The following is a 25,888-nucleotide window of genomic DNA, read 5'->3' as shown; positions in this document are numbered from 1 at the left end:
TAAATAGTTGGCCATATTTCATCAAAAGTGATAAAAAAGTCTTTACCTTGAAAAATCTCAGAATAATTCACAGTGCTTTGTTGTAAACTGTAAGTAATGCTGGCCTCAGTGTTAGAAGCTCTTTGTATTACTGTATCTGGGCATACCACATAATTTTGAACCTTTAAAAGTAATATTCAATTGAAGAAAATATATCTTCACATAAAGAAATTGAAGTTTTAATTTTTGTTCTGTAGACTAGAAAAGGTATACACACTTTTTCAATGTATATTTACTGATACCAGTTTTGTACATTGTTCTGTAGGTGCCAGGGCAGAAATGAGGAACAGTATTAAATTTAGATGTTTTCAAACAACTCATACAGTTGCACTGAGGAGGAAAATTATGCATCCAAAGACTTTTTAAAAATTAGGAAAAGGAAAAAAATGGTTTGGTGATTTATTTAACTTGTTTTCCTGTGATGGAGGGGAAAGATACTTAGTATTTTTATCTTGTTCAGATTTGTGTCAGTCAGGCCAGCATTATCACTTGACCAATACCTATTGTGTGTCTAACAGTATGTAATTAAAAAGTATAAATACACTTCCTGGCATCAAAAGACTTTTGTAGTCTAGTTAGATAAGACTAGTGGATTCAAAGTTACTAAGTGAGTCTAGACTAGAATGTCTCAAGAATGAAGACTTCGTGGAGTAGTTCAAATGATGTGTGGGCTTTAGATCTTTAGATATACCTATCTGAAAGGGAGGAGAGATTAAATTCCAGGTGGGATCAATATGTGGATAGGCAAAGGTCTGAGAGAAGAATACATCGATTGCAATGCAGTGGGTGGCATTTGGGAAAGAGTGATGAGCATGCTAAAAATAAGTAGAAGGAGTCTTGAAAATTTAGGCTAAGGAGTTTAGATTTTAGTTGAGAGGCATTAGGAAGTTAGTTTAATTTCTCGATATGTGAATGGGCATGTTGAAAGTGTATAGGAGATTTGACTGAAGTGTGCAAGTGAATGCAAATGAGATGGGAATGAGGAGTAGGACATGTAATTGGAGGCTTCCTTTACTATTCAAGTGTAAAATGGTGGAAGCCTGGGTTCATAAGATAAAAATTTAAGAGGAGAGAAAATCACTTAGTGATCATTAGAGCTTATCCAGAGTTCCTTTTAAAATAAAAACCCAACTTTTAATAGCACAACAAATTGAAGCTCATTGAAGTAATGAATTCCACCACTGAGTGGATAAATGATAGTATGCGAACATGAACTTAGATGATACAACTAACTCTTTTGTTTTTCCGATGTATTTTACTGCCTCATAAATGTGCATATATATGACATTATAAATATATAGCCAGTAAATATGAATTACCAACTGCAAGCTTTTTCCTGCTGAGTAAATCCGACAATTCTTTTCTACCCATCCTTGAGTCTTTTAAACTATAGCGTAAAGAGATACTTTGAGAATGCAACAGTAGATTGTGAAGTGTTTCCTTTCTAAATTATGGGTTGGGTTTAAGAGGGGCTTTCCTTGGTTTAGAAAATTGTCTTTCTGACTGAAATAATTTGCTTCAAGATCAACCTGAGAATTTTTCAAGGTAGTTGGAGGTTAGAGAGCAAGTGTTGATAGGGGTCTGTATTTTACAGTTCCATTCTGATCCTGTCCAGTCTACAGTCCTTGCAGGATTTTCTGCTTTGGTAGGTATTATCCCTTTTTTTCCCTGGGAAGGCAGTGTTGCTTTTGAACCAGTTATCTGATCTGGGTATTATTACTAGGGAATCTAGAAATTGGGATGACATGTATATTTACTGAGCTTAAAGTAAGTAATGTCAGTAGGTAAAGTAAGCCTGTTAGAAGACAGCAGTGTGTGTATAGGTGAGTGTATTGAATTGAAGAGCACATACCTTAAATAAATAGGGCAGCTATCACCTTCAGCTGATAGTTGCTATGAGAATATGTATTTCAGTATTGTGATATCTTAATATTTCTTCAAGAAAAACTAGAAATTGGATTTGGTGATAAAAAATCTCTGAATTTATAAGTGTTGGTAAATTATTTAAATAAAATACTTTATGGTCCAAATAAATCAAGCCAAACTCCCTGACTGCCAGTGTGTCTGTATCGTGTAAATAATGTCCAATTAATATCAAAGATGTGGGTTTAGTATTACTACTAGAGACTCTTAACTGCTAATCTTTTTTAGCTTTCTGTTTGTATTACTGAGGAGGATATGCACATATTTCCTTTTTTCAGCCCACAATCAAACCTTGGGGCTTAATGAAACAGTTCAGATTTTGTCATAATTTGTTAAGTATTTCAGATAGTTCTTGCCAAGGCAGAGTTCAAAATTAGTGTCAAATGTTGTTTTAACTATGGAAACATCTAGTTTGTCTTTTAGAAATGACCTAAACTAAAATGTTTTTGAAATGGAAACAAGATTTTCCTCAAGGGAAGTTGTAAAATTCAGAACTGTTTATTAAGGTTTTTTTGCCTTTCCAAATGCTGGAGGATCAATAAAACATTATACATGTTGCTTTTAACTGATTGTTTCACTTTGGAGACTGTATCTTTAAAAACTGTATTGGTTTTTGTTTTAAAATCAGATGTACCTTTCAGGAGCTATTTATGGTTATAGATTGTAATTTTAGGGCAGATTTATTTGTAAATGAAGTAATGTATAAGAAAGCATTTTGTTAATTGTAAAGCTCAATATGTAAGGGATACTGTCTTTAAAATGGCGTCACTTTCCTTTAATCTTGAAAATAAATTAGATTTTATTATCAGTTTTTCATATTTTCACTAATCTTATCATTTCTCAATATAGTGAGTACCTTGTTTGGAATGGTACTGGCCTAGTAGTATTTGGTTGTTGATGATGTTAGCATGAGGTATAAGTCATTCAGATACTATATTTTGAAGATGCTGTTTTGTAGATAACCACTTGCACCTTATTTATAGTTTTTGTTCTCTGAATTATTTTTATACTCGAAATGAGTTATTTTATGATCTATGCTTTTATTTTCTCCAAGTGTTAATATGTATTGATTTCAAAATGGGCATCCATGGGTATAATTTTTTTTGAACTTTTTTTTATACTAAAACATTTTTAAATGGGATCAGTGAGGTATGGTGTTTCAAGGGCATTTGGACACCTTTAAGTTTTGTTTGTGAAAATTTTATTCAGTGGCCAAATGCTGTTTATAATTAGAATTGTTTTAAAATCCTTTGTCATTTAAAAGATAAATCTAATTCATTGGTCAACAAGAGGAATATTCTAATTTCAGTACTTTTCTCCTTTTACAATAGGATTGGATTCAGCATCAAAACACATCTACTCATATTGAGAGTTGTCGACAGTTGCGTCAACAGTAAGAACATTTTTCTCTTTATTTTCATAAATGTTGAATTTGCAAAATATGTTCAGACATTACTGTTAAATACCCTTGGTATGATACTTTGTAGAAAATATTTTTAAAGATTATTGCCTATTAAAATACTAATTTTGTAGCAGTATATTTAATATTTTTCCAAAAAGAGAGAATTCAGCATGATCCTTTCCCCTGACTCAACTCCTTCCTAACTTAATTCCCAGTAGGTAGATTTTTTCATATCTTTGGTTTTTTTGCTTTGCTGGCTTGCCTTCCCTGAATGGTTTATTATTTCAGAGCAGATATCATTCCCTTCTATTATCTCCCCCCTTTCTCAAGGGTTAAATAAATAAAAACTAATCCAAGCCATATATCAGTATTTAATTTCCAGTCTCTGGCTCAGAATCTGTTTTCAGAATAAATCTTAAGTAAGGAATGAATATTAGTTCCATTCTACTTTGTTCCTTATTTAAGACAGGGCACCTCTGAAGATTTCCCCTACTAGATATGGAGGTGGAAAAATACTGCTTTAGTAGTATTCTCTGTGCCTGTCTCCCTATCTTTTTCCTTTTTCTTTTCTTTCTCTCCTTCCTTTCTTTCTTTCCTTCTTCCCTTTGGAGAGTATGTTTACATTGATTTAAAAAAATAATAATACTGAAGATTTAACCAGGGGAGTTTTACTACTGAGCTTTACCTGCAGTCCTTTTTATCTTGAGATAGGATCTTACTAAATTTGAGACTGGCCTCATACTTGGAATCCTCCTGCCTTAGCAACCTCCCCACCTCCAGTTGCTGGGATTATACCACCACGCCTGGCCAGTGTTGGCTTTTTTGAAGAGTTCAGGAACAGTGTCTTGTGGAATGTCTTCCATGCTGTTTGCTTCCTGATCATTAAATTTAGGTTGAACAGTTATGTCACAGATACTTCATAGGTGATGTATTTATTGCATCACATTGAGACATAGTCTTAGTTAGCTTCTTGCTCTTAATCATTATGTTATACTACTTCATTAGTGTATCATGCTTTTAAAACATATTTTTTACTAATTAGGCAGATATTGGGTGATCCAACTCTACTTTTAGTATGTTATGCTTTGAGCTTTGGAGATAAGAGCATTTGTTTTAGTTGGCAAGCTAGTAAAGGTCTAAAACAGTATTATTACTGACTCCTTTTTTCTTGGTAGAGGGACACAATAACTTTATTTTATTTATTTGTTTTTATGTGGTATTGAGGATTGAACCCAGTGCCTCACCCATGCTAAGCAAGCACTCTACCACTGAGCTATAGCCCCAGCCCTGTTACTGATTCTTCAGTAATAGTTCTCTAGCTCTTATGAACCATAAATTGTAGAGCTCTGGAAATTTAATAATAATTTCTATGTATTTTCAACCAGCTTATATTTCAGTCTGTGAGAAAACTAAGGATTACACATATCAAGTAACCGACTTTAAGTTACATAGCCATTAAATGACAGCACCTACATTGAAAAATCTAGTTTTGTTTGATTACAAAGGTTTCTTTGTAAACCTTGTAGTCTAAGACTAGAAATTATCTTCTTGAAAGGTACAGAATAATGAAAATGTAGGAGTAGATAAAAGGATTTTTTTGTATTGGAAATTATTAACATTAGATTGGATTGAAGTTAACTTTTTGTCCTCGTAGTTTCTCACCTCATAGTTTCTCGCATGTTGCTGCAAGAAGTAGGGGGCAGAAGCTTTCTCAGGATTTTCTGTCATTTTGCCACCTATGTTTCATTGATTAGAACTTAGCCTATCTTCTGGATAGGCTAAGAGAGCAAATATAACACTGCTTTAGTTTTTGTAGTGAAAGCAGGCAAGAGAAAAAGGAGTTGAATTATTGTTAACTCATTAATAATAGCAACAAATAAAAACTACTTTACCTCTTAAGTTTTGATCTAACTTTATTTTCCTGCTAGGTGAATTACTAAAACAATCTGCTATACCTCCATTACCTGACTTTTGTCTTACTACTGAAATTATATTCTTGAATATTAGTGACTTAAGATAATTACTATGCCCAGCTACCTATTAGTGTCCAGATTCTCTAGAAAAGTTTTAAAATAATTTTTAAAACATTACACACACCTGTAATTCCAGCAACTCAGGAGGCCAAGGCAGGAGAATCACAAGTTCAAGGCCAGCTTGGGCAACTTAGTGAGACCCTATCTCTAAATAAAATAAAAAGGGCTGGAGGTATAGCTTAGTGGTTGAGTGCCCTGAATCCCCAGTACCACAAAAAAGAAAAGAAAGAAAGAAATGAAAAGAAAAGTTAAGAGTGAAGATGGCTTTTGTGATCTTACTCATTTTTTTTATGAGTACTCCTTAATCTTTCATTGTTTTTTCTTTGCATAAGTATTGTTCATAGATTTTGTTCTCACTCCTCCTATTTCTATGTCCACCCTGTGTTAGTCTCACTCTCAAGACTACAGCTGTGGCTTTTATATGCCTCATTGCTGAACATTTCAGTTCTCATCTTTTTGCCTAATTCTAGAGATTCATGTACAATTGTTTTAAAAACATTTATTTGATATTCTTGCTTAGAAATGTTCATGAGTTTTTCCCTTTTATTTGTGTACAACCTCATTACTTGATTTCAAGGCCTTTCATAAGTTGTCTCTCCCTGAGGTAGCCTTTCCAGGTTTTGTCCTTTATAATTTCTTTTCATCATTCCTATGCTGTAGCTGACCAGTCAAGTGGAATAGAACACCTATGTTTTGCCTCCAATCCTTCACTTATGTATTGCTAGTATTTGAAATCAAACCTAAAACATACCTGTTGATAGACCTTTGTAAGTGCTATCCACAAAGTAACCTTTCTGTGAATTCTCTCCTGATTGTTCTTTTTTTTTTTTTTAATATTTTTTTTTTAGTGAGAGAGGAGAGAGAGTGAGAGAGAGAATTTTTTAATATTTATTTTTTAGTTCTCGGCGGACACAACATCTTTGTTGGTATGTGGTGCTGAGGATCGAACCCGGGCCGCACACATGCCAGGCGAGCGTGCTACCGCTTGAGCCACATCCCCAGCCCCTCCTGATTGTTCTTAATAGCTGTATATCTTCAAGTTGTACCATCTCTCATTGTTCATATTGTATTCTGAGAGATATCATGTAGAATATGATAAGCATGGAGTCCTGGAGAGTTCTGTAAAGTAACTAAAATGTCTTCTCTCTTTTAACCCTTCCTAAACTCATCTTGTACCTCTTCTGTGCCTCTAAATACTTTTTGCATGTGCTGCCCATTTTATTTAGAGTTTGAGGCCTTTAAATTATGGGGAATAAGTTTCTCTGATATACATATTAGCACAATACCTTATTTATTGAATTAGACACCGAAAATAAAATTTCTAAGAAATTTTTCATATTTAAAATATTATTAATCACGATGTAAACTTAGATTTTTGAACAGTCTTCAGATATTACAGATAAAGATTAATTGAGCCATATAATCTTATTTTAAATGTCTATTAATATTATTTATTTTCAAAATAGATATCCTGATTGGAATCCTGAGATCCTACCATCAAGAAGGTAACATTTTTTAATAGCGTTGTTATTGTTAAAACTTGATTTTCAGCTGGGCACGGGTGGTACACACCTGTAATCCCAGTGGCTCAGGAGGCTGAGGCAGGAGGATTGCAAAGCCAGCCTCAACAACTTAGTGAGACCCTGAGCAACTCAGTGAGACCCTGTCTCTAAATAAAATATTAAAAAAAGAGTTGGGGGTGTGATTCAGTGGTTAAATGCCCATGGATTCAATCCCTGTACCAAAAACAAAACACCCAAAACAAACAAACAAAAAAATGTCCTTAATTTTCTTTTTTTTTCTTTTTTCTTTTTTTTTAAGAGAGAGTGAAAGAGGAGGGAGAGAGAGAGAGAGAGAGAGGGAGAGAGAATTTTTAATATTTATTTTTTAGTTCTCGGCGGACACAACATCTTTGTTGGTATGTGGTGCTGAGGATCGAACCCAGGCCGCACGCATGCCAGGCGAGCGCGCTACCGCTGAGCCACATCCCCAGCCCTCCTTAATTTTCTTCTAAGAGCAAATATTTACTTTTTAAAAAGCTATTCTTTCCCAGAGCAGTGGAGCACACCCCTAATCCCAGTGCCTCAGAAGGCTAAGGCAGGAGGATCGCAAATTCAAAGTCAGCCTCAGCAACATAATGAGGCCCCAACCAACTTAGTGAGACCCTGTCTTAAAATAAAATAACAGTGGGCTGGGGATGTGGCTCAGTGGTTGAGCACCCCTGGGTTCAGTCCCTTAAACCAAAAATAAAAAGCTATTCTTTTGAATTGTGTCCTACTTTCATCACTTTTCATAATGGGCAAATGCAGGAAGTTCTCTGAAGCTTCTTTACTTATTGTATGTTAAATAATACTTTCTTTTTCTGAACTTCAACTTTCTTTACTCTTTAATGAAAATATTTTTATTCTAACTTTATTATAATTTCATGTTAAGCTTTGAATTTCTGAGAATACCAACTCAATTTATGTGTATACACATTTATGGAAATCAAAAAAATATGTAGACAGTATACTTTTTCAAGGAAAAATTTTTGAAAATATTTCTGTATGTAAATCAGTTTCTAAATTCTCTAGTTAGCTTTATACTTGAAAAACATAATTCGTAAAGGGGTAAGCCTAAGAAATCAATGATGACACTCTTCTGTAAACTAGAAAGGGTAGGATTCCAAGCCATTGGAATGTTGATCATCTGTTCTAATTGGTTTCTTCCAAACCAGAAAGTTGAATTATATCATAACAATAGGTTTTCTTGTTTTAAGTAATACTTGTTATGAGTTTGATATTGAAGATAATAATTAATTTTTGAGGAGGTACTTCTAGCTGGGTATGGTGGTGACTTGGAGGATGGCAAGTTCAAGGCCAGCTTCAGTAATTTAGCAAGACTCTCAGCAACTTAGTGAGATTCTGTCTCAGAATAAAAAATGAAAAAGACTGGGAGCTGGGTTTGGTCGCCTGTAGTCCTAGCAACTTGGGAGGTTGAGACATAAAGATTACCAGTTTGATGTCAGCCTCAGTATCTTAGTGAGGCCCTAAATAACTTAGTAAGACCCTACCTCAAAAATAAATAAAAAAGGACTGAGGTAGCTTACGTAGCTTAGTGCCCCTGGGTTCAATCCCAGTACTGTAGGAAAAAGGAGGTACTTCTGTCACTTAGTATAATTTTAATTTACATTAAATTGCTGCATCTTGATTCTTTTTCTTCTACTTTGTAGAAATGAGGGCAATAGAAAAGAAAATGAGACTCCAAGAAGACGTTCTCATTCCCCCAGTCCTAGGCGTTCTAGGAGATCAAGTTCAAGTCACAGGTTTCATCGATCTCGAAGCCCAATACGCTACCCATATAGACCAAGAAGTCGGAGTCCAAGAATTTGCCATCGGTTCATTTCTAGATACAGATCTAGATCCCGATCCCGTTCGCCATATCGAATTAGAAATCCGTTTAGAGGTAGTCCAAAATGCTATCGATCAGTCAGCCCTGAAAGGACATCAAGGAGATCAGTGAGATCATCAGGTATGCTGATGACCATGAAACAATAAATCTACTTATTTTGATTAAAATTTTTAGTTCCTTTTGTTTAGATTTTAAGAAATAAAATCGTTTTATAAAATTGTAAAATTGCTGTGTGAATTCTGACACACATCTCAGAGTAGTCCATTTTTCTGGTAATTTTGGGAGAGTTGTATCTGTATATGCACAAAAGTAAGCATGTGAAAACATAGTTTGCCTTAACTATAGACTTTCATGAATACATTTAAAACTTAAAAAATTACTCATATTTTTACCCTGTTTAAGAAGAACTTTGAATAGTTCTTTTCTCATATTCAATATATTCTAAAAGGTTGAATGTAAATGGAAATATTTGCAAATTTATAAGGCAGCTGGTCTCATTGTTGTGGTTCAAGATCCCCTACATATCCATAGGATTTTTTCAAAGTTCTGTGAGGTTTTTCTTTTTCCAATTACATCTATGTTCGAGGCTGGATTTTCTTTATGTTTTCAACCAAAATGGTGTATCCAGCATATTGGATGCAAAACCACATATAAGAATTTTTAAGTATTTCCCATTAAGCCCAACATTAAAGTGTGTAGAGAAATGTACAGTATTATTACTCATTTCACTAATTTTTTTTTACTTTGAGAATTTTAATCTTTATAAAAGATGTCACCGTTAATATTGGAGTTTATATTAAATGAATTAGTAAATTGTTTGAAAGTTCTATTTTTAACTTTTAATATGGTAAATATCAGTAAATACAATACAAATTCTTTGAAGTCCTCAGCATGTGAAGAAATCCTGGAGCCACATGGAATAAAGGAACTACATATAAAAGCCTTCAGAGTGCACAGTTAAAACTTGAGACCATTTTTTTGTGTGTTTATCTTCCCTATTGAGCTCTGTGTGGTAAATGTTAGTCTTTCTTCATGATGTCATGAAGTGGTTCTTTATATTCCTTTCAATTGAAGTTGTACTTACATTCTTCTTACTAGATAGAAAAAAAGCATTAGAAGATGTGGTACAACGATCTGGACATGGGGCAGAATTTAACAAACAGAAGCATCTTGAAGCCATTGATACAGGACACTCCCCAGCACAAAAACCTAAAGTTGTCAGTGGAACAAAGCCACCAGTTAAATCTATAAGCTCTACAAAGAGTGATGCAAATTTAGGAGGACATTCTGCTCGTAAATCAAAGAATCTTGAAGATGACAACTTACCAGAATGTAAACAGGTGTCTGGTAAAGCTGTCTCTCTCCAGCGTAAGGTCAGTAAGTCTTTTGTTTATTAGTGAAAGTATACATATATATGTTATTATGGCAAAGAGAAAACAAAGTTGTCTAAATTTTCTTATTCTACATTTCCAATAAATGTGAACTCATAACTTGTTAAATTATTTTGATACGATTCCATTTCATTGGTTTCTCATATACTCTTAGTATAAAAATCCAATAATTCAAATCTTACAGCTTAGAAATGTCAGAGATTTGGCATTTGATGCGTCAAAAAATATTGTGATGGCTTGGCAAAATTTTTGGCTGGCTTCACAGATAGATTGTTGTCTTCAAGTGCTTAGGTATATAGTGCTCTCAAATTTTTGTAAATACAATGAAGACTTTGTTTTTGCATGGATCTGGCAGGCAGGGGAGATAACTGGGGATTGTACTCAGGGGAGCTTTATCACTGAGCTGCATCCCCTCCCCTTTTTATTTTTTTGAGACTGGGTCTTATTAAGTTGCTGAGACTGGCCTTGAACTTGAGATCTTGCCTTAGCCTTTCGAGTAGCTAGGATTACAGGCACATGCCACCATACCTCAGCACATTGAAGATTTTCACCAACTATTTCTTGCCTCAAAAAGGTTATATTTAAAAGGATAAACTTAGAAAATCAACTTGTAATTACAGAATTTCAAAGAGACTTTGGAAGAAGTATTAAGTATGGGGAAAATTTTGAAGAGGGAAACATTTTTAATTTGTCTGACAAGACAGTATATAAAGTTCTTTTCATTTTGTTTCAAGACTTCTGTGGGGTAGTAATGAATTTTTTTTTAAAGTTCTTTGTTTATTTTAGATAATTTTTAATATGGATAATAAATTTGATTATTATATTTAAATTATATCTAACAAATGAATATTTAAAAACATTATACCCATATACGATAACATTTTTAATCATTAGAACATAGAATTAACAACATGGGAAATTCAGCTTCACTCTATGATGGGCCATGTAGGTTCAAATAGAAAATTTTTCTTAATAGCTCTAGATCATTTCTTACCCCCTTTTTTTTTTAGCATTTAAGAATTTAAATGTACCCCTGAGTATAATCCCCAGTATTTCCTCCACCTGCCTTGCCCATGTAAAAAAAAAATTATAAACATTTAGAACAGATCCATTAACAGACCAAGATTAAAAGGATAATATATTATACAAGGAATTATTATTTTGTTCTTTGTCACTTAACTTGGTTTCTTTTTATTTTCTTTCACTCCAAAAAATAGCTTCGGAAAGAGCAGTCTTTGCATTATGGTTCAGTTCTTCTTTTATCTGAATTACCAGAGGATGGCTGTACTGAAGAAGATATTAGGAAGATATTTCAGCCATTTGGAAAAGTTAATGATGTCCTGATCGTTCCATATAGAAAGGAGGTGAGTCATTCAGTCTGTTTTAAAATTCATGCAGTTGTTGTTTTAGTGATTCTGTAAATTTTTGTTGGATCTCACAGCTGGTTATACTGCATATGTTCACTGGGAGTTACAAGTGTTTGGATGTGAATGAACATGTTCCCAATTCTTTGGTACACTTTTTTCTGTAAAGGGCCAGATAACAAATAACTTTTAAGCTTTTGTGGGTTAGCCATAGCATTCTAACTACTCTGTCACTGTGGTATAAAAGTAGCTGTAGTTAATATGTAAATGAGCAAGCATGTTCCCAAAACTTTACAAAAATAGATGGTGTGCCATATTTTACACCAGTGGAGTTATACTAAAATAAATTATTTTCTTTGTATGATAAGTATTTTTTGCATGTGGGGGATATTCCTATAGCTCATCTGATAAAGTTTAGAACTATGAGGAACCCTAAAACTAAAGCAGAGAACATAGGTGTGAGTTAAGATAAGGGAACACAGTGGTAGTGTCATCTTTACTGCAGGAAGCCTTAAACATGTTCAGGTTTGAGCAAGCTAGACAAGATCCTGGCTTTACTCCTGTTGTTCAGTTAACCCTGCCTTGCTATTCCTTCTTGTTACATGAGCCTGCCATGGACTTCTGGGTCCCTCTTCCTGTCTTGGTAACAGTATAGAGATTCTATGAGGTTAAATATCCTTTTCATGCGTGAAACATGCTTAAGATCAAATGATCAAGTGAAACAAAGAGAGGCAAAAGCAACTGGGCCTTAAACTAATTTCATAGTTTTCTGTTCCTTAAGGAAGTATTAAGTCCATTTTAAAACACAGGGGCTTTTAAAAGGTACCCCCCCCTTTTTTTTTTTTTTTTGACTGAAAAAGAAATAAATTTCATTTTAGGCTTACTTGGAAATGGAATTTAAAGAAGCAATTACTGCAGTCATGAAGTATACTGAAACATCACCTCTTGTGATAAAAGGAAAAAGTGTGAAAATAAGTGTTCCAGGAAAGAAAAAAGCTCAGGTAAATTGAATTTTGGTACTAGAAGTTTTGTTGTTGTTGATTATTTTAACCTTTTGTTTAAGTGTGGCATACATGCAAAAAACTTTATGAAATGTAAATGTTAGCCCAACAGATTATGTGTATAAATTCAGATACACTGAAATTTTAAAAACTCTTTATGCATACACATATATAGCACCACAATGGTTTAAATAACAAGCAACAGACTAGGATCATACTTTACATATACTTAACCATATGTAAAACAAAACTAGCAAGTGTCTGTGAACTGCCACCTATATCACAAAACAGAACATTGATAACATCCTTAGCTGCTGATCCTCAAAACCTCTCTGCTGCCCACAGGTATTTCCTCACTTCCTTTCTGAAGCCATGGTTGAGTTTTGTCTGTTTTATATAAACAAAATTAGAGATGATATGTTCTTTTGGGATCCTTATTTCCTTAGAAGTGCTAATTTTTATGAGTTTATTCTTGCTTAGACTGTTTTCTGTGCTTAGTTGAAAGAAAATATCAATAGAATTATTTTAAAATCTTCAATAGTATTGCTTTGTGTGTGCTCTTTTATTTTTGTATTTGTTGTAGAATACAGCAAGGTTCTATATCAAACATTTCCCAATAATAGTCTATCCGTATTACTATATGAGGCGTTTTTCTCATTTTTGCTTTCTGTGAGGCATTACTTTATATTTTACAATTATTTTAAGGTTCCTTATTGGTTGATGTTTATGTTATTTCTAGGTCTTTCACCATTATAAATAAGACTTTAGTCTTCTTGTTATATGTCTCTCACAGATCATCCTTTTGTGTTATAGGATATACAGTAATACATAGTATTAGATTGTCTACAAAGTAGTTGCAGTGTCATATAACCTTGCAATTTGTGTGAGGACTGGTATTTCTAAATTAGCAATATTTTAATTTCTTTAGTTTTAAAAAGTCAGTATATCAAAAATGGTATCTAAGCTGGTCACGGTGGTGCATGTCTGTAATCCCGGTGTCTTGGGAGGCTGAGACAGGAGAATCGTGGGTTCAAAACCAGCCTCAGCAACAGCAAAATACTAAGCAACTCAGTGTCTCTAAATAAAGTACAGAATAGCTGGGGATGTGGCTCAGTGGTTGAATATCCTGAGTTCAATCCCCAATACCCCCATCCCCATGGCATCTAATTTTAATTTGCATATAGTGAACTTTCGTATTTTTATATAATTATTAGCTATTTTTTACTAGGTATTTTAGTGAGTTGTTGGTTTCTTTCTCCCAGTGGGTTCTTATCAGTTAAAAATTCATTTGAGCTGGAGTGGTGGCACTTGCCTATGATCCCAGGGGCTAAGGAGGCTGAGGCAAGAGGATTATAAGTTCAAAACAAGCCTCAGCAACTTAGTGAGATCCTGTCTCTGAATAAAAAATAGAAAAGGGGCTGGGGATGTGGCTTAGTGTTTAAATGCCTCTAGGTTCAATCCCTGGTACCCTCCCACACCCCCAAAAATTCATTTAAAGGTGTTTATTATCCTGGATACTAATTTTGTGTTATATAAGTATCTGTGTCTGAGTGTATACACATACTTACATATATATATATATATATATATGTATATATGCACATAAGTTTTTAATTTCCATGTGTTCAACTGGACTGGTATTTTCCTCTGTGGCTTTTGCTTTTTTCCCCTTTTATCATGTTTTGGAATACCTTCACTATATCAGTGCCAGAAAGATACACTTCCTTTATTTTCTTAATCTATTTTTCATGGTATAATGTGGGGTTAGGCTTGGTATTATATATAAAATGAGTAGCAATTAACCCATTGCTACTCATACCTACTCTATCCTTATTGATTTAATTATCCTTATTGATTTTACCTCTTTAAATTTCTTTATGTACATAGGTCTGTTTTAGATTATTCTGTTACATGAATCTAATCATTTTTATGGTGTTACTATGTGGTATAAATTATTATAATAATTATTATGTAACTTTATAATATTTCCTTATCTTTCTGACAAGAATTCCTCCCAGCCCTAAGCCCATGGGTGCTTTATCACTAAGCTACAACTCAAGCCCTTTTACCTTTTTTTTTTTAAATTTGGAGACAGGGTCTTGCTAAGTTGGAGAGGCTGGCCTCAAACTTTTGATCCTTTTGCTTCAACCTCCCCAGTAGCTGAGATTAAAAGGTATAAGCTATCATATGTAGAGTTCTATTTTTAGATATTATTTAAATTTATTTTGGTTTATCTTGAATATTTACTGATGTTGGTTTTAGAATCAGTTTAGATTCTCTGAAAAGTCTCCCTGAGATTTAATTGATACTATACTGAATTTGTATAAATACAAATTCACCGAGTCTTTCTCTTTAAAAGCATGGTTTATTGCTCCATTAATTTAAATTTCATTTTATGTCCATTAGCCAGTTTTATAATTTTTTATAAACAGTTCTGTATACTTAAGGGCGTTAAGTTTATAAGAATACATATATTCATATAAAACATATTTCTCTAAGAGAAAGGGGCTTTACTTTTTATTTATTTTTCAGTAGCCACTAGTCGGGTAATGCATCATCCTAGTTTTCCCTGCTATGTGCATGCTGTCCATTCTTGTTGTCTTGGTTTGGATAATGAAGTATATGGTGACCCTCAGTATTGCTGATTATATCATTTAGGATTTTGTTCAGTTTCATTTAACAGAAACCTTACCACCAATTTATTAAATAAGAATTACCTTTATGTTTTTTTTTTTTTAAGAGAGTGTGTGTGTGGGGGGGAGAGAGAGAGAGAGAGAGAGAATTTTTTTCTAATATTTATTTTTTAGTTCTTGGCAGACACAACATCTTTGTTGGTATGTGGTGCTGAGGATCGAACCCGGGCCGCACGCATGCCAGGCGAGTGCGCTACCGCTTGAGCCACATCCCCAGCCCCACCTTTATGTTTTACTAGGAAATCTTTATGTAGTTTATCCAGAGCTGGTGCAACAGCTTCCATAATATCTTGAGGAACCTAACCCATCTTTCTTCTCTACCATCTTTAGCATGTAGCTTTCACCTTCAGTTGTAAGATGGTTGCTATATCTTCTGGCATCATTTCTATATTCTAATCAGAAAGGAGGAAATAAATGGGTTTGAAAGAATGAGTTACCCAGAAACATTTAACTATTTAATTTCCTAGAACTACCACACATGGCCATTTAAGTTGGGGAGGAGGGTAAGGAGAAGCAAGGATAGAATGCATAATTTCAGAACTTAAGCTTTATCCTATTGACAGGTAAATCTTATTCAAAGGTTTGAACATAATGGAAGGGATTAATTAGGATGATGCGTCTGGAATTGGTTTGGAGAATGAACTGAAATTCAGCAAGTGACTTGAAAGCAAAGAAAGCCTAGCAGTTTGACCAAAGTGGAGAGGAATCAAGAGAGCGCTGAAAATTAGAAAAAAAAAATTAGAAAATTCATCTAGTCAGTTCATCTTGTATAATGGTATTATTTTTTGTAGATTAGTAATCTTGAAAATAGGAAAGTAAAGTAATTTAAACCAATGATTATTAAGCAAAACTTAGCTGGTTATTAGATTTGGAGAAGTGGGGAAGCCAGTCTTATTTATTCTTTAATGTTTAGGAAAACAGATAAGAATACATTTAATGAATTAGAGTGTTTCAAACAGATTAAAATCCTTTTAGACAATTTTTTTTGTAAGATTTGTTAAGGTAATGACTTAAGCCCAAGAATCCAGACATATTTGCTATCATGATTTTTCTAGAAATGCATAGGGGAAACTGTCAACACCAGAGGCTGGACAACATGTCATCCACCTGTCAAAAATATTGATGTTCTTCTTTAAATATGGTTTGATGATGCTGAATTTAAGGAGGCTTAGACAGCTAACTCATGACTCCCTCTGTTGTGATAGAACAGCATTCCTAGGCATTGACTGGAGGGGAACTCCAACAGAACTCTGGTTGTGCCTTCTTCAGACGGGAAGTATGTGGACAGTCTTTTTGGCCTGTTAACAGAGTAAGTGGAAGACATTGAGTTTTCCTGCCAAAGCAAGCCAAAAATAAACTGGAAACCCAAATTAGAAAAAAAAAAAAAAAAAAGGACTGTGCTGTTGTTTTCATGGTCCAGATCATGATTTTTGGCATGAGTAGTTAGAACCAAGATGAAACTTAATTGACCTGCCCAAATTGATGTTAGGACTGCCTCTGACGTGTTTTACATAAGTTTTCCCCGTTTTGCTGCTTTTCAGAGTCAATAAAGAAATTTTTAGAATAGGTAAAAATTTCTAATATATTTATATTAATATAGATTCGCATAACTGATGGAAACTCAGTTACTTATATTTAATAATAAGCCAGCATAAATCTCTTTCCTAAACAGTGATTCTTCCTTCTGAACTAGTCCCTTTATTACTGTTACTCATAACCTGAAAACAAGTATTCCGAGAACCCCTCCACCCCCGCCCCCAGAGAAATAACTTCAGGCATATACTCACAAAAAATTTTTTAAAGGGACAGGAGCCCTTACTCTAGAAAAAAAGTGTGATCAGATTGCCCCAAAACAAAACCCTTAGAGCTATGAACTATTGTTGTGGCTCACCCTGTACAAATAAGCAATACTTCAGAAATTTCAGTTTGATATTTTTTAGCAACATGTATGATATTATATCTAAAACTGGAACAGCCAAGAAGATTGCATGGAAATGAAAAATAATTTGGGGAGAAAGTAAGCATTTGAGCATTATAGAAAATCTAGTGAGTTAGCAAGGTGATAAAAGCAAAAAAATGTGATTAGAATTCAGATGAGGGTTGATTCCATTTTAAAGAGAGAGTGAGATAGGAGAGAGAGAGAGAATTTTTAATATTTATTTTTAGTTCTCGGCGGACACAACATCTTTGTTGGTATGTGGTGCTGAGGATCGAACCCGGGCCGCACGCATGCGAGGCGAGCGCGCTACCGCTTGAGCCACATCCCCAGCCCTTGATTCCATTTTAAATAAAAAACTTTCTTAAGCATCTATTATGAGTTTGACAGTGTAGAATCTGCAGAAGTTATATAGTGGTGAACAAGACAGACATAGTCCTATCTTTATGCCTTATATATGAGAAAAGGTTAAAGAGCTGAAACTGATGTAAGAGGAAAAGCTTGGTAGGTAAATCTAAAAAACCTAATCTACACAGAATTGAAACTTCAGAAAGAGGACATCACTTAAATGGCTGTGAAGATTTTAATATTTCTTGGTTATGAAGGAGAGGGGTGACCTACAGTGATCTAGGTAGACACAGTAAAATACAAGAAGTAATCCAGCCTTCAGGAGTGGAACAACACATTATCAGGGTTGTACGGGAAAAGACTGTGATTTATTGCAATTCAGTATATCTATTGCAAGTGATTCTAATATAACTTAAGATAATATTTTCAGACATGTATGGGCTTAGAAAGTTAATTCATTTACGTATTTTTTTAGGAAGTAATATAAAACAAAGAACTTAAGAAATGGAGAATTATATAAAATGTACAGTCAAAATAATCACATTGATAAATTAATATAGCATAAATTATTAAAAAAGATAATTTTATGCCAAACTATATCATCAAAAATTTGTGCTAGGTGTGGTGGCATGCACCTGTAATTCCTGGTGCAGGAGACTGAGGCAAGAGGATCATGAGTTCAAAGCCACCTTCAGCAACTTAGCAAGACCCTAAGCAACTCAACAAGGGCTATCTTTAAATAAAGTATTAATAAAGGGGCTGGAGATGTGGTTCAGTAGCTAAACACCCCTGGATCAATCCCTATCTCAAAAAAAAAAAAAAAAATGCACTAGGGATCGAACTCAGTGATAAAGTGCCCCTGGGTTAAATCCCCAGTATCCCCTCTCCACTCCAAAATTGGAATGTAGCAGGATGTGAGGGCTAAAATTTTTAAAACTTATACAGAGGAAATTAGTAGTTTGGAGTTTCTTTTAAAATTGAAAGTAACAAAATAAAAATAGGAGATTTAATATCTTCTGAATCATTGAGGTGATGGAGACATTTGGAATACAGTCCTTTATAGTACAGAGAGGAAATTGCAGAAATTCCCCAGAAGAACAGAAAATGTAAAATTACATGAGAACTATTATGAAAATCATCTCAATTTAGCAGATTTTACTGAATGTTCACAAATTGCCCTACATGATTTTTAGGCACTTGAATAGAGTGTGGAATACAACAAAGTCCCTGGTATCACAGAGTTTAAGAGATAGAGAGAATAGACCATCAATAAATTAACATGTGTATCATGTCTATTGGCAACAAGGGTGGTAGTGAAAAACCATCAGGAAAGGGGAGTAGAAGTATTCTTACTGGGAACAAGAAACTGGAATTTTCAATAAGGTAATTGAGGGAGGTATCATTGAAAAGGAGGTATTTGAAGAAGTACCTGAAGAGGGTTGGGGATCAAGCCATGTCTCACAGAGAAGGAACAGCACTTAGTTGTAAATCACTTAGTTCCACACTAGCTTGTTTGAAGAGAAGAAGGATGCTTGAGGTTGAGGGTGGAAGATAAATGGTGGTTTGAGGAGTAGAGAGTAGTGAAACATTTGGAGGAAACCTTTACAGGCTATTAGGTTCACCTTTTATCTACAGTGTCAGTTACTGGTGTCAGCTCTGGTCCAAAAATATTAAAAGAAACAATCATAAGTTTTAAGTTGTGTGCCATTGTGAGTAGTGTGACGAAATTTCCAGCTGTTGTGCTTTGTCTTTGCCAGAAACATTAATGAGCCCTTTGTCTAGCATATCCATGCTGTGTAACTTCCCATTAGTCACTTAGTGGTCTGTTTTCACACTAAATGTGGAGGTGTTACAGTGCTTGTGTTTAAATAACCCTTATTTTACTTAATTATAGTCCTAAAGTGCAAGGATATTGATGCTGGAAATTTGTATATGCCAAAGAGAAACTGTAAAGTGCTTCTTTTTAAGTGAAAAGGTAAAAGTGTAATCAATAAGATATTTCAAGAGACCATATTTGCATAAATTTTTATTGTCGTATATTTTTATAATTGTTCTATTTTATTAGTAGTAGTAGTTAATCTGTTGTTGTGCCTAATTTGAAAGTTAAACTGTCACAGGTACGTATGTATGTAAAGGAAAAAATACAGTATATATAGGGTTTAATACTATCTGTAGTTTCAGTTATCCACTGGGGATTTTTAGAATGTATACCACACAGAAATGGAGAGATTACAGTACTGGCTTTTGCTCTGAGTGTGGGAAAGTTTTCGGGGCTAGGAATGGCAGGTTTAATCTGACTTTATGTTGTCAATAGGGTGTGAGTAGATGAAAAGGCAAGGACAGAAGCAGAGATCCTTCTGAGTCAATTGTATTAATCAAAGCTAAGTAATTTACCCTGATTGAATTGGAGTGCTGGCAGTTAGACATCTGAAATGTCACAACACTATGAGAAATCATGTTTTTGAAAGATAATGATTAGAAAAATGGGGCTGGGGATGTGGCTCAAGCGGTAGCGCACTCGCCTGGCATGCGTGCGGCCCGGGTTCTATCCTCAGCACCACATACCAACAAAGATGTTGTGTCCGCTGAGAACTAAAAAATAAATATTAAAAATTCTCTCTCTCTCTCTGTCTCTCTCTCCTCTCTCTCTCTTAAAAAAAAAAGAAAAAGAAAAATGTATGTGAGTGATGAGAAAATATAAAATTCTGCTGTATGATCACAAATTGAAGGAAATATTTTTATTCTATCTGTATGTAGAAAAAAGGGTAAATAAGCATTTATACTTCATAGTAGGAAGATTTTAAATGGTTTTTATTTTTCTTTTTGAATTCCTTTTGCTTTTGTGCATTTTCTAAATTTTTATAATTGGGAGAAAGCTAAAATTTTTGTTAAATATTTTTCGTTTATAGAACAAAGAAATGAAGAAGAAAACTTCAGACTCAAAGAAATTAGCTGCATCTGCTTTAAAGTAAGTGATTCTATGGTTTCATATGTGAGAATTAATGTGTATATGAATTGAAAAATTTAAATTTTAAAACTGTATTTTAAATCACCATAACTATAATTTAAATGGGACATTGTTCCAGTGGAATGATCTTTACCTTTTTTAGTTTTGAATGCTGCATTTTTAAAATTTTATAGAACTTCTAAGTTGGTTGCTAATTTTTTTCTTCTTTTAAATAGGAAAGATGCAGATGCTTCAAAAACTGTTGAAACTGTTACTTCAACTTCTGGTAAGTTGTTAACTTTAATATTCATCCAAATGAGGGTGTTTTGTCATTTCACTTGAATGTTTTTACAAGATGATGCTTGAAAGTCATTATTATACTTTAAATTGCATTCTTTAATTGTATTAAGTAAGCATTTAATATTTAGTGCTCTGTAATACAGAATATCTGGAATAAAGATAAGGACTCTATGAGATAATGTATATAAATGACCTATTGTAGTTCCATATTTAATAGCTATAGCTGTATTTTTACATATTTAGGTTAGTTTTTATAATACTTCGCTCGAACCTTTCCCAATAAACCACAAGATAAAATGTAAAGAAAGGTTTGGTAAGATTGCTTACCTGTTTCCCTTTGGTTTTTAAAGTTAGCTGAGAGCCAAAAAGTAAATAACAACAACAATAACAAAAGACTAAGTAAATAGATATTATTACATTTGGGTGCTAAAAGTTGTTTCTTTACACTCAGGAAGGTACTTCATGTCTTTTTTATGAATCTAGCTAAATGAATTTTGCATAGTTTTGAAAAACTGTTATCTTTTTCCCTCAATCCAGTTAGGACTAGAAAAAAATTGCTGCCAAAATATACCCTCTTGAGACTAGTAAGGATAAATAGATTAATAGTGAATGACAGAAAGAAAACTAAAATAAAGCAGACATGAAATATAATCAGAGAATTAAGTTGTTTTTTGTATGTTCTGTTTGGGGATGGCAGGTATATAGTGAGTTTTGGATTTCTATTCAGAATAAGATAAGATTTGAGGTACTGAAATTATTAACCAAGTGACTGGAAAATTGGATTGTGTAAAATTATCTCCTTTCTCTAATAATGTTTAGTTGGATAAAGTAATGAAGCATTGGACATTAATGGAGGTACTGTGGCAGTCATTTTGACTAAGATTTTAAATTAGATGATGTATATATTACAAGTATTACATAGAGGGCTGGAGTTATAGTTCAGCAGTAGAGCGCTCACCTATCATGGCTTTGGGTTCGATCCTCAGCACCACATAAAAATAAATAAATTAAAGTATTGTGTCCAACTACACCTAAAAAATAAATATTAAAAAAAAAAACCAAGTATTACATAGAAACAAGATTACCTTTTGCAGGGAGATGGCATAACAAAGGCAGTAAAACTGAGGAAGCACTCTGTAGAAGGCCTTTAGGAGTCATGCTGGGGAGTTTTTTATTTGATCCAGTGAATAACATTTCCCAAAATGTGTTGCATGAGAGTAATTTCTAGAAGATGATTTGGGTCAGATAAAATTTGGGGAATGTACTATTTTTTTTTTTAAATCCGTGAAACATTTATTTTCAGTTTTGTTTAATCCTCTGTTTCCTAAGCTTGGCTAAAGTACACTCCATTTTTACTCTAAAATTGGTAAAAGTTGGTACAGACCCTGGGTAAAATTGCCATAGAAAATATGGAGCCATCTACTAGTTGTTTAGGATTCTTACATAGATTGATAAATGGAGAGATTGAAAAGTCCTATTGAGGAAACAGTTGGATTCACTTGGGGTAATTAGGACTTGATATGAAAAGGTTAATTAGAATGGCATATGAAGGTAAAGTTTGAATTTTGTTATGTGGAATTTTTTTAGTAAGATATAAATATTAAAGGAATATAATAATTTTAAAGTTTTGGGTTGGATGAATTTTGCTCCAAGAATGGTAATATTGGGTTTGCCTGTAGTTCAGCAGCAAGGCGCTTGCTTAGTAGCATGTGTGAGGCACTGGGTTTAACCCTTAGCACCACATAAGACTAAACAAATAAAATAGGGGCATGCTGTCCATCGACAACTACAAAAAAAAAAAAGAGTGGTAATATTGGTTATTACAGAAAAACATAGCCACAGTTTTATTTATTTATTTTAGCTTGGGAAAAACATGTTAGATTTCAATTTAGCCAGAATTCAGCTATTTTAGAACATCTCCTGAATATCTTTAATAGCTAGTCATATGGCATTGAATGTGGAATGCAGATATGTAGGAAGTTTTCTAAGTGTAAAGTATAAATGTTAAGTTTTTCTAATATAATAAAAATAATTACTGTGAAGAAAAATGCTTCAAGTTAAATACTAAGCACTTCCTATTTTCTAATGTAAATATAGAAAGAGAGGAACCTATAAAGAAGTGTTAGGTGAAAGAATGGTATACAATATCTTTTTTGAATTTAGATATGTCAGATTAAAGAGTGATATGAAAAGTCAATTAAAGACAGTTTGATTATAAGCACATCAAAAAGAGTGAAGCTGTGAGGAAGAGGCAAAAATATAAATTTGATCATAAAGGGAGACTTTTAAATTCTCACCCAATACTAATATGAAAGAAATAAAAACATTAAATAATATGTGTTTTAGAAAGTGAGAAGTGCTGTGACCAAAAGAAAAAAATAGAACCAGGGTAAAGGTGATTAATTGATTTACCTTTAGAATATAGTGTGTAAATAATAGTGATTTTTTTTTTAAGCAAAAAGTTCTACTAACAATCTGTTCCCAAAAAGGGAAAACAGGGGTAAGTCAAATTTTGAGCATCTATTTGAGTTATGTTATTTACACTGGGCACTTAATGTATTTATGTTGGTTACTTTATGTAATCTTTTCTCATTTTTAAATAAGTAAACAGATTCAGAGAAGTTATTTGTCTTACTGAAGACCACATGAAGAGTTAGGACTCAAACTGTATGATTTCAAAGTGTTTCGCCTGCATAAAACTACTGCTATCAAAATGAATTCCCAGATGAAAATTACTTTATTTTAAATGTAATTATAGGGGCTGGGAATATAACTCAGTGGTAGAGTGCTTGCCTAGCATGTGCAAGGCCCTGTGTTTGATTCCCAGTACCACACACATACAAAAAATATATAATTATGAAAATAATAAATGATTACAGAGCTTGTTCTTAATCTCTCTTGATCACTGTTCTTCTTTTATCTTAATAGTTTCCCTAAAAGTTTGCTCCATTTTTCATGCTATGCTTTTTTTCCTAGTTGATTCTCTCCTTTCCATGTCTTTAAGGATCAGTTACATCTCTTATACATATTTAAACCTTCTCCATACCCTCAGATGTACTCGTCTCATTTAAAACAATTACCATGGATTGAACCCAGGGGAGCTCTACCACTGAGCTGCATCCCCAGACCTTTTTATTTTTTATTTTGAGACAGGGTCTTTCTAAGTTACTGAGCCTGACCTCCAACTTGATCCTCCTGCTCAGCCTCCCAAGTCTCTGGGATTATAGGTATGCACCACTGTGCCTACCTTTTAACCTTTTTAAAATCTAGTATAGAATAAAGTCCAAATTCTTCATCTTTACATAAATTACCCTTTGCCCTCTGAAGGCTTCATCTTCCTTTTTCTACCTCAAAACTCAGCTATGTTTTAGCCTCTCAGAACAATTTATATTCTAGGCATGCTATGCTCATTCATCTCTCAGTTCTTTACTTATGCTGACCATTCATGTAATTGTTGTCTGACTCTCAGTGAGCTTTACTTAGTACCTACTTAACAAGTACCAGGCAAGGTGCTAAAGGTAAAAAAAATCAGTGAAGGGGCTGTGGCTGCATTCCTTAGCATGTGTAAGGCACTGGATTTAAAAATAAAATAAAATAATTCTATACAAAAGGTCAGTGAAAACTTTCTTTTGTGGGGTAGGGTTAAGGCCAATTTTAATCCATTCTTTATGGCCTGTCTCAGTTTCTTCAGTACCTGCCCTGACTTTCCTACTCTGTTAAAAGTTTGCAGCTCTCTTCTAGTAATAATTTATACATTAAATCACTTGGTATTAATAATTTGTGTTAATAAGTCTTTGTATCCTTTACTTGCTGGGTAAGGGAACATTTTTAATTTTATTTTTCCATCATTTAAATGTTAAATCTTGTGCAGCGGCGCATGACTGTAATCCCAGCAGCTTAGGAGGTTGAGGCAGGAGGATTGGGAGTTCAAAGGCAGCCTCAGCAGAAGCAAGATGCTAAACAACTCAGTGAGACCCTGTCTCTAAATGAAATACAAATAGGGCTGGGGGTGTGAATCAGTGGTCAAGTGCCCTTGAGTCCAATCACCGGTATTCCCCCCAGAAAAGTTAAGTATTTATATCAAAATAACCATTGGATCAGAAATTTAATGTGTCACATAGCCTGGTAAAGATATTTTTAAATGTGGACAACATATTTTTTAAATTCCAAAATGAGGAAATTCATTCCAAATAGGAAGACATTTGATTACATAAAAAATACTTTTACATAAACATTTCTTAATATTTAAAGGGGGCTAGTAAATGAGGAAAATGTCAACAACTTAAAGAGAAATTTGGCAAATAGAATAAGTAGGTAAGATGATGTAGGGATGTAAGAAATAAGGATGATATTTAAACGTGAAAATTGATTCAACTTTTCTCATTAACAAAAATTAAATCATACCAGTGTTGATGTCACATTGGAAAGATTTCATAACTTTTGTCACTGAGTTAAGCTTATGGTTAAGTTACTCAAACATAAGTTGTTATGTTTGAGTGGAAATGTAGAAGCCCCACTCTCATATTTGATGGGAATATTAATTGGTACAGCCACACTGGAGGGCTCTTTTAATATTAATTGTTAAAAATTTAGTGTGTACCTTTTGACACATCAAGTTCATCTTTTAAGAATTTGCCCTAGTAATAATTCCTCAAGAACATCTTGGGATGTTTCTTGCCATACACATAATCAAAATTAGGGCCAGGTTAGCTCTTACCTTAACCCAAATGATGTTATTATAATGTGTTATTGAAATATTTTTCTTGTTATTTTAGCCAAAACTGGACAAACCAAGACATCTTCAGTCAAAGTAAACAAATCTACAGGTAATTTTTGGGGAGGGGGGAGATTGAAACAGTGTCCTTTCGCATGCTAGCAAGTGCTCTACCACTGAGCCACCTCAGTCCTCCAGGTGTGTTTACAGTTAAGATCTAGACACATTAGCTAACTTTAAATTAAGAATGTGTAGCAGTAGTCTTGGATTTCATGTGATACAGTCTTATTGAATGTATATTAATTCTCAAAATATATAGTCATCCTGCAATTCTGAGAAACGAGATTTAGTGCATAACATTCTTTCCTTAAAGTAATTATCGAAGTAAGATAATTTAACTGGAGAAA

General features: G+C 33.7%; 1 protein-coding gene across 14 annotated transcripts in view; it reads left to right on the top strand.

The window, feature by feature from the left end:
• The window catches only part of ZNF638 (zinc finger protein 638), a 124,875-nt gene that overhangs the window by 69,709 nt on the left and 29,278 nt on the right, over positions 1–25,888 (top strand). For 11 of the 14 annotated variants that reach the window (XM_081264304.1, XM_081264311.1, XM_081264306.1 and 8 more), the window contains 9 exons: positions 3,294–3,355; positions 6,864–6,902; positions 8,609–8,907; positions 9,886–10,160; positions 11,396–11,542; positions 12,421–12,543; positions 20,430–20,488; positions 20,704–20,753; positions 25,543–25,593. In XM_081264304.1, coding sequence (XP_081120430.1) covers positions 3,294–3,355; positions 6,864–6,902; positions 8,609–8,907; positions 9,886–10,160; positions 11,396–11,542; positions 12,421–12,543; positions 20,430–20,488; positions 20,704–20,753; positions 25,543–25,593 — 1,105 coding nt within the window. The remainder of the gene's footprint in view (positions 1–3,293; positions 3,356–6,863; positions 6,903–8,608; positions 8,908–9,885; positions 10,161–11,395; positions 11,543–12,420; positions 12,544–20,429; positions 20,489–20,703; positions 20,754–25,542; positions 25,594–25,888) is intronic. The other 3 variants (XM_081264310.1, XM_081264305.1, XM_081264309.1) reach the window with 1 other exon arrangement.

The sequence above is a fragment of the Spermophilus citellus genome (genome assembly GCF_964194105.1).
Source record: "Spermophilus citellus genome assembly, chromosome: 13".
NCBI classification, from domain to species: Eukaryota; Metazoa; Chordata; class Mammalia; order Rodentia; family Sciuridae; genus Spermophilus; species Spermophilus citellus.
This window is presented reverse-complemented; position numbering and strand designations above follow the sequence as displayed.